At 31.4% G+C, this 13,020-nt stretch overlaps 1 protein-coding gene across 3 annotated transcripts in view; it reads left to right on the top strand.

The window, feature by feature from the left end:
- The window catches only part of LOC118180122 (protein HGV2-like), a 79,998-nt gene that overhangs the window by 17,664 nt on the left and 49,314 nt on the right, over positions 1–13,020 (top strand). For all 3 annotated transcript variants that reach the window (XM_085811976.1, XM_035349265.2, XM_085811977.1), the window contains exon 3: positions 5,704–5,739. In XM_085811976.1, the coding sequence (XP_085668102.1) occupies positions 5,704–5,739 (36 nt within the window). The remainder of the gene's footprint in view (positions 1–5,703; positions 5,740–13,020) is intronic.

The raw sequence follows: 13,020 nt of genomic DNA, 5'->3' as shown, positions 1-13,020 counted from the left end.
ACATTGTTATTTGCACCCTTTTGTAAAAAAGTGAAGTTTCTCTGCATACTCAAAAGCCATGGAGTATGTTTGGGGCAATTTAGCTTGAAATTTTTCACATTCACTGTAATCATCTTTCATTATTTTTTCATCTGTATTTCTGTCATTCATACATAATTTTCAAATTCTTCTCTACTTATTTTCAAATTTTCCAAGTCGTCTATTTCTTTTTTAGTGATTTGATGCAGTAATTTACAAAACAGACAATCTTCTTAGTAAAACATAAATTTTATTTCTAGTTCTCGGTGATAGACAAATTTTATACAATTCTTAAGTGGCAAAATTTTAATACTACTCCTAGCTAGCAAAATCATCAGAATACAAAATCTTTTTAAAACAATATCTCTCGTTGCTGAGTAACGGTTTGATACAAATATGGCGTTGCCACTTCAACAATAATTATACTTATTTATTAAATAACAAGATATTACAATACTTATATTTACCAGCTAAAAAAGTCCATATTTGTAATACTCAGACTATATTATGAAAAATGTTGCAACAGCGAAGTATTAAATTTGGATGACAAAGGAAATTTTAAATTTTACTTACAAAAGGAATTGCAGTAAACTATACATCATATGAAGCCATCAAAATCTGATTCTTCACTATCTGAATTAATAAGATTTAGTAAATCCTGATCTAAGTCCAAGTCTTTCAGATCGCCAGATTTATCCTCTTGGTTTGCAGTCTCTTTATCTAAGGATATAATTTCAGCTTCTTTGATTTCAAATCACTAGGAATTATTGCTACGGTCATAGACAATTTTGACATCTGGTTTTCTTTGACTCGAGTAAATGAGGGCACATGGAATCCATTATTAATAATCCTTTTGGTTGGGGGAAAAAAGATCCATTACAACACTGCTAAACTTTTTGTAGCCCTCGTGCACGATTGTTTCGCACATCCATCCGTTCTCGTTTGCACATTTAATTACGTCATTAGGAAAATCTCCCTTTGGAATAGTCTTTTGTTTAAAAATGATCATCGGCTTTAGCTTGTCACCATTTGCGGCACACATATAAACGACGTTCTTTCATGCCCCGTTTTAATCACAGATACAGTTTTTGCACCAGTTTCATCAACAGTTCTGTTTGCCGGAGAGTCGAAAGCTAACGGCGTTTCATCCATATTTATTATCAGTGACCGAAGAAGTTTTTTTTTTGTTTTGTTTTTTTGGTCAATAATATCTGTCACATATTTTAGAAAAGATGCCTTTTTATCCTGCCAGTCCATTGGTAATTGTTGCCCGACTGTTGTTCTAGTATGCACAGAAATATTTTTTCATAACTCTGCTACACCAGCAAGGCCCTCCTTTGAAATCATTTATGTTCATTTGTTTTGTTATAAATTTTGCTTGTAAGTGAATTTTTACGGTCGAAATTGCATTCCCTTTCCTTGTTGCTCCTTTATCCAGTTTGCAACGTCATCCTCTAGATTCGGCCACCATACAATACCACTTCTTTTAGCTCGTTTCTGTTGTGGCATATTTTTAAGAAGTTCCTTTTTCATTTCTCCAACGTTGAATACATCTTTCATCCACTTCAAAGTCTCGAGCTGCTGCTCTATTTCCAATTTGTTCAGCATGTGAAATTACATTACCAGCAGTATAGCTTCTGTGCCATTTAGGTGCCATTTTCAAAAATTTTCTACTGCCTTCTTACTTAAAAACTATCCAACAAGTACTTGTATCCAAACTGATTGGATCTGTATCTGGCAGCATGCCAAGAAAAATCGATTCATGTTGAAGGAGAAATGGTCAGAGTTCGTTTTTGCGAGGCAGGTGGAGTCCTGTCCCCCTTTGAAAAAAATTGCAGAAAAGGCAGGGGCGGGGAGAGGATGGGTCCCGGAAGATTCATCCAATGGCAGAGAAGAGAGACTATTCAAATTGATGAGAATGTTGATTTGAAAGAGGGAAGAATGTTATTGTTCTGAGATCCGGTTTAATGTGAATAAGGCATGTAGGTCCATTTAAGGGAAAGAATGTAAACAAAATGATGTTCGCAAAAAACAGCTGAGTGATCTTTTGTGTGGAAACAGCACCAGTCTATGTACAATGAAAAGGCCATCCAAATTATGTACAATGACCATCGTGGGAAATATTTTATTTTTAGTGCACCTAAAGCCGCATGGGTAGAAGGCCGCACATGCTGAAAATTTAACTTTTAAACACGTAAACGCCGCGCCGTTTCTTCTTACATTAGCGTTTGAGGTTGTTCCTATTTTTTCTTTTCTCTCAAGAAGCATCAAAATCAAGTGCTTGTGAAAGTTTGATTTAAAACTCTTGATGACCTCTTGGTCCATAGAGTAGATAATACTTGTAGAATTGGGTTGTAAGAATTCAGTCCTGATGTCTGCAATTTCAGTGATTTTGTGATGTGCTTTGCAATTATCAATTAAAGGGAGAATTTTATGTCTTTCCTTCCTCAGTTGCATGTCCATTTTGAAATTAATTTCATAAAAATGTTTAAAGTCGTCAGAGCTTTATTCCATGGTCATAATCAACAACTTTTTTTTTATATATGCTTAAAAACACAGGGGTTTTTGGATTTAAGCAACAGTTTCTTTTTGTTAATGCTAGACGTATTACAACACAAAGTTATCAATTCAATTTTTGGAGAGTTGGCCTCTGATGTACTTTTCACCCATGAACTTAAGTCTGCTGTGGGGTTATGTTGTAGAAAATGCCTATTTCATTGGCATTGTCATTTTTTGGGTATTGTTCTCCGATGATTCGCCACTATTCACTCTTCCATATTGTGATATCTGCGATATCTGCCATGTTTGTAGACTTTGCTTCACCCTAAGTTTTTCCATGTCTATTTTTGAATAGATCAAGCCGTTCATTCAAACACACAAATCCAAAATAGCCAAATTGTTCAGCAAATTTTTTTGCTTGAACTTTTAAAAATGGATAATTGGTAATTTTGTGCTACATTGCACCTTCATCCACTTGAGCTTCATCTAAATCCTGTTTAGCACATTTCTTCAAATGTTGACAGTCATTCTTATTTTGGTCGAACGTAACTATTAATTTTCCCTTGTTCATTAATGGTGTTGAAACAGTAAAAGAAGGTAAATCGTATTTTTTGTGGATTTAAAAATTTTTTATGCGATCCTCTTTTGTAAAATCCTTACTTTTTCATGAACTGATAAAATTCTATGTTTCGACATCGCAAAATAAAATTTAACGAGCTGTACTTTATGAAATACAGATCAAAGAATGACCTCTACAGAATTCCTTTACCCTGCAACTCTTACACAGAGTATACTTCTGTCCAATCAGCAGCCTTCGTCCTTTTCGAAGATGTTATGGAATGTCCTCACACGTGCACTTCAAAAAGTGAAAAAGGCAGTCTTCACAAGTTCGTAGAATTTGACTCATCACTAACTTTTGGTTGACTTTGGAATATTAAAGAAGTTTCTCCAAGAAAGGATTAGCTGAGCTGGAGGGCTGGATGTCAATAGAAATTTTCTGAATCTCAAAAATATTGCTCACTGTAACTGGTGTTTGCTCATTAAAAGTGAGTTTTGCTCCCATAGACTTGACATTATATCAATCAAGTATTTACGGTTTCCTTATTAAATTTAGGTTCTTGTTACAAGTAAATTGTATGCTACTTAACAGGTAAATAAGAATGAATGCTTTCTTAACCCTGAAACTATAAAATCCAGCCCCTTTGTTGGAATCTCCCATCTGGTTGAGAACCCATGGTATATGCACACAGTGTAAGGCAAAATTTGCACATCATAAGTAAATAATATTTAGATAAAATAATTGAGCACAAAAGCTGCTATTTATATGGCGAATACAGCCAATCTCCAGTAAACTGAGACCAAGGAGAATAGAAGAAAATTATAAATAATCAAGAATTTGATTTGCTAAGGAAAGATGTTAATTTCAAGTTTTTTTTGGGGGGGAGGGGGGACATTGTTCCATACACAATGAAACATCAGTCCAAAATGGTGTATATGTTTCGTTGAATATGCATGTTATAACTCTTTTTGGATGCTGTAAGTTTTGTAACTTACAAGGTATTTGTTTTACAAAATTCCTGAATCAGTGGATGCAAAGGCACATGATTATTAAAATTAATACGTGAAATATACTGTCACAATTTAAACTAGTAACTTTAAAATTTATTTAATAAGAATGTTCATGTATAAAATACATCTTTGATTATAAGATGTGTATTTAATAATGCATTCGTATAAATGTCTCTAAAAATAGTTACTTATAGCTCTTTCTCAAAATTTTCATGCACTTTAGACATAGCCTATACTATCAGTGGCCGAGACGGTATTTTATAAAAAGTGGAGGTAGCTTGAAAGTATCGGAATGGATGAATAGAACAGACTTTTTGTGTTTATTCACAAGGAAGCAATAGTTACATCAGTTCTTAAAAAGATTCTATGTAGTTGTAATGCAGAACTTTATATATAATGTAATATTATATTTCAGATACTGATTTTCTTAAGATGAAGTTTTGTTGCTGGTAAGGGTTATGTTGTATGCTAATAGCATCTCAGAATTAAAAGATTATTTGTTTATTAAGCTGAGGTGGATAATATCTATTATGATTCTGCTAATTAGTGAAGATTGTCCTTAAAGTACTATTGTATTTACAAAATTACCAATGTAGTCTTTTAATGTTCTTGCTAAATTTGAAGGCGAACTTTAATTCTGTAATTTATTTCTAATTTATAGATATATAAATAATATATAAGTTTATATATCTATAAATTAGAAATCATGGCTTGTGTATATATATATGTCATGATTTTACAATGCATAGATGAAGGCACTGGAACTTTTAACAGCTTTCGATATTGTGTAGATGGCTGAGAAGACCATAGTTACTGAAGGTACGGCTGAGTGGAAAAGAATGACAGATTTAGCATAACTGAGCTTGAAGAATCAGTCTTTATTTTTTACGCATGTCAAATCATTCTTTTGCAGATAAGATATTTCTTAATTATAGTTGAATACAATAAGTTCCATTTTAAAGTGCGACGTTATCTTGGGCAAATAAGCCGCAGCCTGGAAAAGCAGCATCTTGCTGGCAGGGAAGCATAAGTGAAAGAGAGCGCTGCAACATAGAGGAAGAAGGGATGGATTCAATAGTTTCAGTTAGAGTTGGAGAGAGTTTTGGTTTACAATTAATTTGATTGGACAAGAGGTATCTGCATTAAAACGTTACGTAACATAGAAAGATCTCGAACAGATGAATTTGAGAATCGTTTGATAAGTTAAGTAAACTTTTATGAGGTGGCATAGCAATTCATTTGGCAATATCATGGTTGGCAGCTCACTTTTTCAAAATAAACTTGAGCTAAATTTCATTTAGTAGTGACAATCTGCTTATGTTCTACAAACAATATTATGTCAATTGCAATTTGCTCATGTTCTAGAAACAATATTATATCAAAATAGAAATGAAAAAAAGCAGATTCTGTACTGTTATTGTAAAACACTGTTTTTAATTTAATAAAGCATGCGTTTAAAAATAGTTCTGTGCTACAGGACAGTTTTCGATCTAATTTATACTATGTCTTGTTTTTTATATTGTATCTAATTTGTTATACATACGTAATCCATCTTGCATGTAGAAAGTTCAGTGTTAATAAATATGTATTTATTCATAAGTAATTTTTCTTTTCCAGGATCAAATGAGGATGAAGATGATGAAAAATCTTCTGGTAAAAACTACTTTAGTTTTTTAATTTATATTCGAAAATGGTGATGTTATGAAACATTTTTTTCTAATCAAAATGTTATTTTTGACATTGGAAGAACTGGATTTGTTTTTATAATGCCTTTGTTTATCTAAGTGCATAAATGAAGGTGTTCTTGATCATTATATCTTAACAGACAACATTTGTATCATAATTTTGAACATTGCATAACTGTAATGTATTTAATAACAATTATTTTACTTTTGATTTTTAATGTATTTAATAACAATTATTTTACTTTTTTTTTTTTTTTTAAATTTTTTTCTATACTCCGAGACTTGTTAAAACTATAGCTGCAGTGGAATAGATTTACTTTCTGTCCTGATATACATGCATTTTTATATATCACTCTTATCTAATTCTCAAATATTTACTGTTTTTTTATAATTACATGTTAAAAAAAATTAATCTGGGTCTTTCTTTAACCGGGGCTTTGCAGCCTGCCTCAAGCACATCCACATCCACAGCATAAATTCCCTGCAGCAATAGTACACTACCTCCTTTACTCAATGCTGTTGACTATATTTACCTCTGTATATAATTCAGCATTAATATCTATATTTCCAATTTGTTTATCAACTGTCTATATGTTTAAATGATATGTTTAATCTGAGCTGCAGTTAACTTTGTACTTGTTACAGTTTTGCCTCTCCCTGATAACTTAAAGTGACTTGTGTGTTCAAGTCTTCTGCAAAACAATGTGTACTGCCATCTTTTAACAAGCTACATTTGGTCAGTCCATCAGTACCCATATCATGTTCATAGTCCTAGTATCTTCCGACAAGGTGGCATCTAAATTCCATATATCTAATTTCCCAGTCGGTATCCAGCTCAAGCATCGACTAGCCCTCAAGTCCTTAGAATTTTTGGAAATGATTTTTGGTCTCTAAAAGTCCTTAATTTCAATGAAAATTTCAAAACGGTCCTTTTATTATTATTATTATTATTATTATTATTATTATTATTATTATTTGGCATTTCCATTTTCTTTTCCGTGATTGCCATTCAGTGTGAGAATTAATATTTTAGATGAATATAGAATTCAAACCATGTAGCATTTAATAAAACCCTTACAAATTGATGTTGTGAACAGTAAGAAATGATTGGCTACCCTGGAACGAAAGTTTTGAAATTTCTGGTTGCTTTTTTGTGCAGTCTTTAAAAATAAGTGTTATGAACAAACTACCATCTTATTTGGGGACTTGTGTATTGATGCAGCCTACTTGGTGCAATTTGGCAATTTTTTACAGGCAGAAAAGAAAGTTACATATTGGGCGCAGTGTTGGTTTTGTGCCTTTTTTGGGAAGATTCTCAAATATTGTTATTTATCACTCAGTAAACATTATCAACTTATGAAAAGAAAATATACTTTAGGAATTTAAAAACAATAATTTAATTATTAAATAAAGATGATGTGATATGTTAAAAAAATAAAACTCTTGCGTTCTCTAAATCTTTCGTAATTGTTTCGACATTTCTTCCAAAGTACACGGAGATCTGTTCTCACTTGAAAACATCAAAACAGAGAATTGAAAAAAGGGAAGGCTATTCTGAAAAAAATCTGCTAGACCTATTAAAATGGTCTAAGTCTGGAGAGAGCCACTTATTTATGGGTAAAGTTTATCTACTTCAGTGCTGCAAAACCATCTAGAGACCATTCGAATAAAAATAGTAAATCAATACAATAAAATAAAAAAAAGGATTGATGATGATGATGGCTAACTGACATAATTTTTCTGCGAGATTATAGCATCTAGCAAAATTTAAAGCTAATTTTGAGACATTTTTTATAGTTTTTCGAAAAATGCACTAGTTGTAAGATCTTATATGCGGAATTATTGTTATATATATATATATTTTAAAGCTGCTAAAATTTTTGCCAGTTTGGTGATTTGTCATGAGATTTGTATTTAAAGTGGGTACTCCTGCCAGAAATCATTTAACCATTTAAATTTGTTCTCTGCGTTATGCAAAAAACAATCTTTTCCCTTTTTACTTCCTTGTACGAAGTAAAAAGGAAGTATTGTAATCACGAAAAGTTTCAGGCAGCATATTTTAACGAAAATATCCATTTTGATCGCTATCGATTGATATTTAACGATGTTTTTGCATGATATCTGTACGTAAGGACAGAATAAAAGACTCGTTTCCTCAAAAAAATTATAAAACTGCTTTTTATTAATTTTGAAGAGAATTTTTCGTGGCGTCTGTACGAACGTATGTACGTACGTATCTCTCATAACTCAAAAACGAGTAGCCTCAGAACTTTGAAATTTTGTATATAGGACTGTTATAACATGTAGATGTGCACCTCGTATTTTGGTTGCAATTGGCCGCACCAAACGTATATAAATATATTTATATATATATCCACTCTGTTACTCGGTTCGGTGATCTCAGTTTCTTTACTCGTATATGTTTGTAAATTGTACATTTTTTGCTTTAAAAATGATTGAATTATGTTGTTTTTATCTTCCGGTTAAGGTTTTTATGCCTTTAGTAAATCTGTATGCAATATTTTTAGAATTATCAACAATTTTAAAGTTGTTTAAGTGCCGCTAAGCCTTTTTTTTTATGGTGGCCATTGAATGTTTATATTTGAAACAGCAGACTAGTGGATTTGTTGCCAATCTAGAGAAACTTAGCTTCGCAACAACAAAGATAACACCTTCATATATTATTGCCAATTAAATCATGCTAAGTCTTTTCTGGAATTTTTTCGAGAAAATATAAGTGTTTAAGGTTTACTTCGTAATTTTTAATATAGATATTTTTGCCTTCTCGCGAAGTGAGAACTGAATTAATTGAATGAGAAATACTCAATCATCTGTAAAAAAACTTTTTTTTTTTTTTTTTTTTTTTTTTTGTTTTGTTTGCTTAATTTCTTTTATAGATCATTCTAGCTTGATTATAGTATTTGAATAGAACATATGGCAACGATTAAATATTTCTATTCTTTAAATGATATAAATTTTGTGCATTATGAGTAATAATATAAACGAAATATAACACTGTTAAGTGAATCTAGTGCCAGAGTGTCGCTATGGTAAACAATTACTAGAGTGAATTTTAAAGAATGCATTTATTCTATTGTGGTTTATGTGCTGTCGACGAAGTAGATTTAATTCAATCCAATAAGTTTAAATGAAATGCAAGAAAAAATGCGTATAATTTAGTATTCCGTACAAGGAAGTCGTGTGGTGTACACGTCAGATTTTTTGTTATAGTACGAGTTTCTTTGTTATGTATTGCCAAGTTTAGCAATTAATCAAGATTTTGGGCGATTTTAAGATCAATTTGTTTACAAAAAACTTTAATTTGGTGGTTTGAGATTTAACGATGATTATTTTTAAAAATATAAGAATGTTATTTCAATATTGTAAAAATAAAAAGCATAATAAAAATTTTGTTTTTTGAAAAATATTAAATTATTTTATTTTCATTTGCTGTGTTTTAAAATGTCTTTGTTTTTCATTGTCACAATTTTCAAATATTTTGATTCTGAAATTTAAATAAGATGATAAATGTTGTAAAGCAGAGTTTCTGAATTGCTTTTTAGAAGAAGCAAGAATGCTAGTGTATCTATGCACAACTGAATTTTATTTATCTAATCTTTTCCTGTATAATTCTTTCAAAATATTTAGATACATGTTGATTTTTTTCTGTAAAACTCATTATCACCAACTTGGAAGGCATTTTAATGGTTAATAAGCACAGGAAAAGCTCATGACAAATAGAAAATGTGTTACTGGTATAAAAACAAAATAGACTGTTTTCTGTAAGATTATAATTAACTACTCATAGTTATTAGAAATTTTTCAGTAAAAGCAGTGAATATTAAAATTATCGGAATTTTCTAGAGTAGTGCTTTACTTTTTTCCAGCTTCCATTATTTGTACAGCATCGAGAGCTCTCATTCCGAACTGTGACAAAGCAGCCACGCTACTCAGAAATCTTCTCGGATGAGAGAACTGTGACTGTGGTTAAGACTGACGATCGTTTGGCCATGATTTTCCAAGAGCTCTGATTTGCTGTGTTAGTGCAATTTACTAACAAAGAAGTCTCATGGCGCCTTTTAAATAACAGCCCATAATTATAAGGAAATATTTTTGATACCAAATGTCCTTCTCTTGATCCAGTTTTATTTTCCTTACTTTTGCGATTTTGCCGTATACAAAAGAATAGAAAATTGTACAAATGATTTTGATCTTGTCCTATAGACGGGTGGTAAAGCCGCTGAACACTGGTAGTTCGGTCCGAGGTTTGAATGTTTGAATGCCACGAACGGGCTGGCTGCATGGGCATTTTCGTTGTTTTCCCCATGTGTAACGCGTATACGAGCCAGTGTCCTTTAAAAAGTCCTCCGCGAAGCTATCCCTCCCCTTAGGCAGATAGACCTAGTGTGCTTTGCCATAATTAAATAAACCAAACCTATAGACGGGCATTTGTTGAAAGGAATTTTCCTTTTAGAAAAGATATTGAAAATCGACAATTTAAGATTTATCTTGTATATCTGAATGTGCAGTATATCATTTCATAACGTTTTCTGAAGTTATTCACAACAACAAAATTATTAAAGAAGTAAGATTAGCAACCTCATCTGAATGGGCTAGATACATGCAGTTTTTAGGCTTAGAAAAATTTTAATTAAATCCCGAAATTCAAAGATAAACAGAAATCGAGGAAAAAATTCATTGCTTAGCAAAAGAAAATTTTCTTCAAATGGATATTGGTAAAGATATTTTAGAAACTAGTAAGATTCAGAAACTACTTGAAACATTGATTCATATATTGGAGTTACGAGCTCGGAAAATTATATAATTTTCTGTTATTGGCGTTATTAACTTGGAACACATATATTGGGATAAATGAACTCAGAAAAGTAAATGTACCTGTGTGATTATTGAAATTGAAGAAAGTGTGTAAACTAAAAACATAACTGTTGTAAAAGAGTGAATAGAATTATATGGAGGCATTGAAAGGAATCTGGCTGTTTTTTCAATGTTTGGTGAGGAAAGAATAAAAACTCTTCTTGAGGTTATTAAGAGAGAAATATAAAGTAGGGTTCTGTAATTTCCTCAGATGGCTGAAAGGCATGTAATTATCTTTAAGATGAAGGTTTTATTTAACTTTCAGTCAGTCAGTCAGCCAGTCATAGTATGACATTTATGAACCCTTTCTCTGGGTCTCCCAAACTCTATTAAAGGTTTGCAGAACTTCATTAAGGGATCTCTGCATGGAAGTCACCACTTGTGATTTTATTTCTTTTGAGATCAATGTCTCGGAGAAATTTGTGATAGATTGAATGAAGTATTGCCGAAAGGTGTGTATGGGAATGTGTATTTTCAAAAGTAGTATGGTTGATGTTCTGGTATGATGTTAAAACTAATGAAATCAAGTTAAGAACAAAAGTGTAACCATAGTAAAAGTGAATGGAACCTGGCTATACGCAGGAATTGAAAAGGATCTGACTGGTTTCTTTTCCAAGGTTGTTGAGGAAGATGTGAAGAACATACTTGTCAAGAGATACATTTAATAGACAATATAAATTCTTATCTTTGTATTAAGAGAAATATAAAGCAGGCTTCCTAAATTGTCTCAAATGTCTGAAAGGAATTATAATTGTTTTCAGAATAAGGTTTTATATAACTGTGAGTCGGTTATAGTATGACATATAAAAACCATGTTTCTAGAGCTCACACAAACTTAATTAAGATTTGTGGAGCTCCATTAAAAGATCTCTGGATGGAACTGACCACCTATGGTTTCGTTTCTTTTGGGATAGATGCCCGAGAAATGTGTCTTAGATGAGACGAAGTTTTGTAGGTATGTGTACCAAGGTAGAATGAATGAATGAATGAATGAATGTTCTGGTATGATTGCTGAAATAAATGAAAGCAGGGTTGGAAAGGAAAAATATTGTAGTAAAAGAGTAGATGGATTATGACTAAATGAAGGCATTGAAAAGGGTCTGACTGGGTTTTCCTCCTTAAAGTTGTTGAGTAAAAATGAAAATTCTTCTTGAAGTTATTATAAATACATAAAGGATGTATTTATTATTGTCTGATGGCTAGAAGGTATGTAATTGTCTTTAAGATAGAGCTTTCATGTACTTTTCAATCTGTTAATTGAGACACTTTAAAGATCTTATTTTTAAGGCTCACATAAATTTGAGTAAACGTTTGTGAAGCTTTATTAAAAGATCTTTACATAGAATTAACTGCACGTGTTTTATTTCTTTAGAGATCTGTGTCTCGGAGAAATTTATCTGAGAAAAAGTTTGAGGAGCTTTTTTTCATGTCAAGGGACTAAAAGTGACTTTGATTAGGACTACCAGTTGTGTAGCCATAGTTTGCCAAGAGCTCCAAGTAGAGTTTGATGCATGTTGTTAACAAGAAGGCATAATAGGTGCCATAATAAGGAAATACCTTCCTTTTGTTCCATTCTATTTCATTTTTGTGACTTTTTCTATTCAGAGGTATGGAAAATTGAAAAGAATTTCTCTTTTAATAAAGATATTGAAAATCAACAATTAAAGATTTATCTTATCTATCTAAGCACATGCATCATTGCAGAGTTATTCTCAACTCTGAAAGTAAGATTAAGCAATTTCTTGAGTGCAGTTTTTTAAAATGACAAAATTGTCAGTTAAATGCTGAAAATTCAAAAATTAAGAAAAGTATTGAGTAAAAATTTGATTGTATAAAGTAAAAAGAAGTTTTTTCTTTTTACTTTATACAATCAAATTTTTACTATTATATTGATGAAGATAACAATTCAGTAGATGCTCCAAAAACTTGTAAGAACATTGATTTGTATGTTGGAGTAAAACAGACTTAGAAAAGTAAATAAAGAGAAGGAAATAAGTGAAATATCCAGAAGAATTTCAGGTTAAAATGATAAAAATATTTTATGCTATTATTGATGTTTTTCATGTTTTAATGTACTATTGTTCTTTCTAAAACCTATGTAACAAATATATGTATATATAATTATCTGTTATTTCAAACTGCAAAGTTCATTTGGTTGAGATTTCCCTAGTGATATTTTCACTGGGTTGTTTAAAGTTTTAAATGACCATATAAATATTCTTTAAGATAAATTGAACTAATCTGGTAAAAAAAATTAAAAATTAAAAAGAACAATTGTAAAAACTCCTGTAACTTCAATGATTTTGCAGCTAAGAGTATGGAACTTGAACAAAATCCGTTTTGTCGTACCTGACATATCCTTCAGAATGCAGAA

The sequence above is a fragment of the Stegodyphus dumicola genome, chromosome 2 (genome assembly GCF_044657685.1).
Source record: "Stegodyphus dumicola isolate Sdum_Otavi_A_Nest chromosome 2, ASM4465768v1".
Lineage (NCBI taxonomy): Eukaryota > Metazoa > Arthropoda > Arachnida > Araneae > Eresidae > Stegodyphus > Stegodyphus dumicola.
This window is presented reverse-complemented; position numbering and strand designations above follow the sequence as displayed.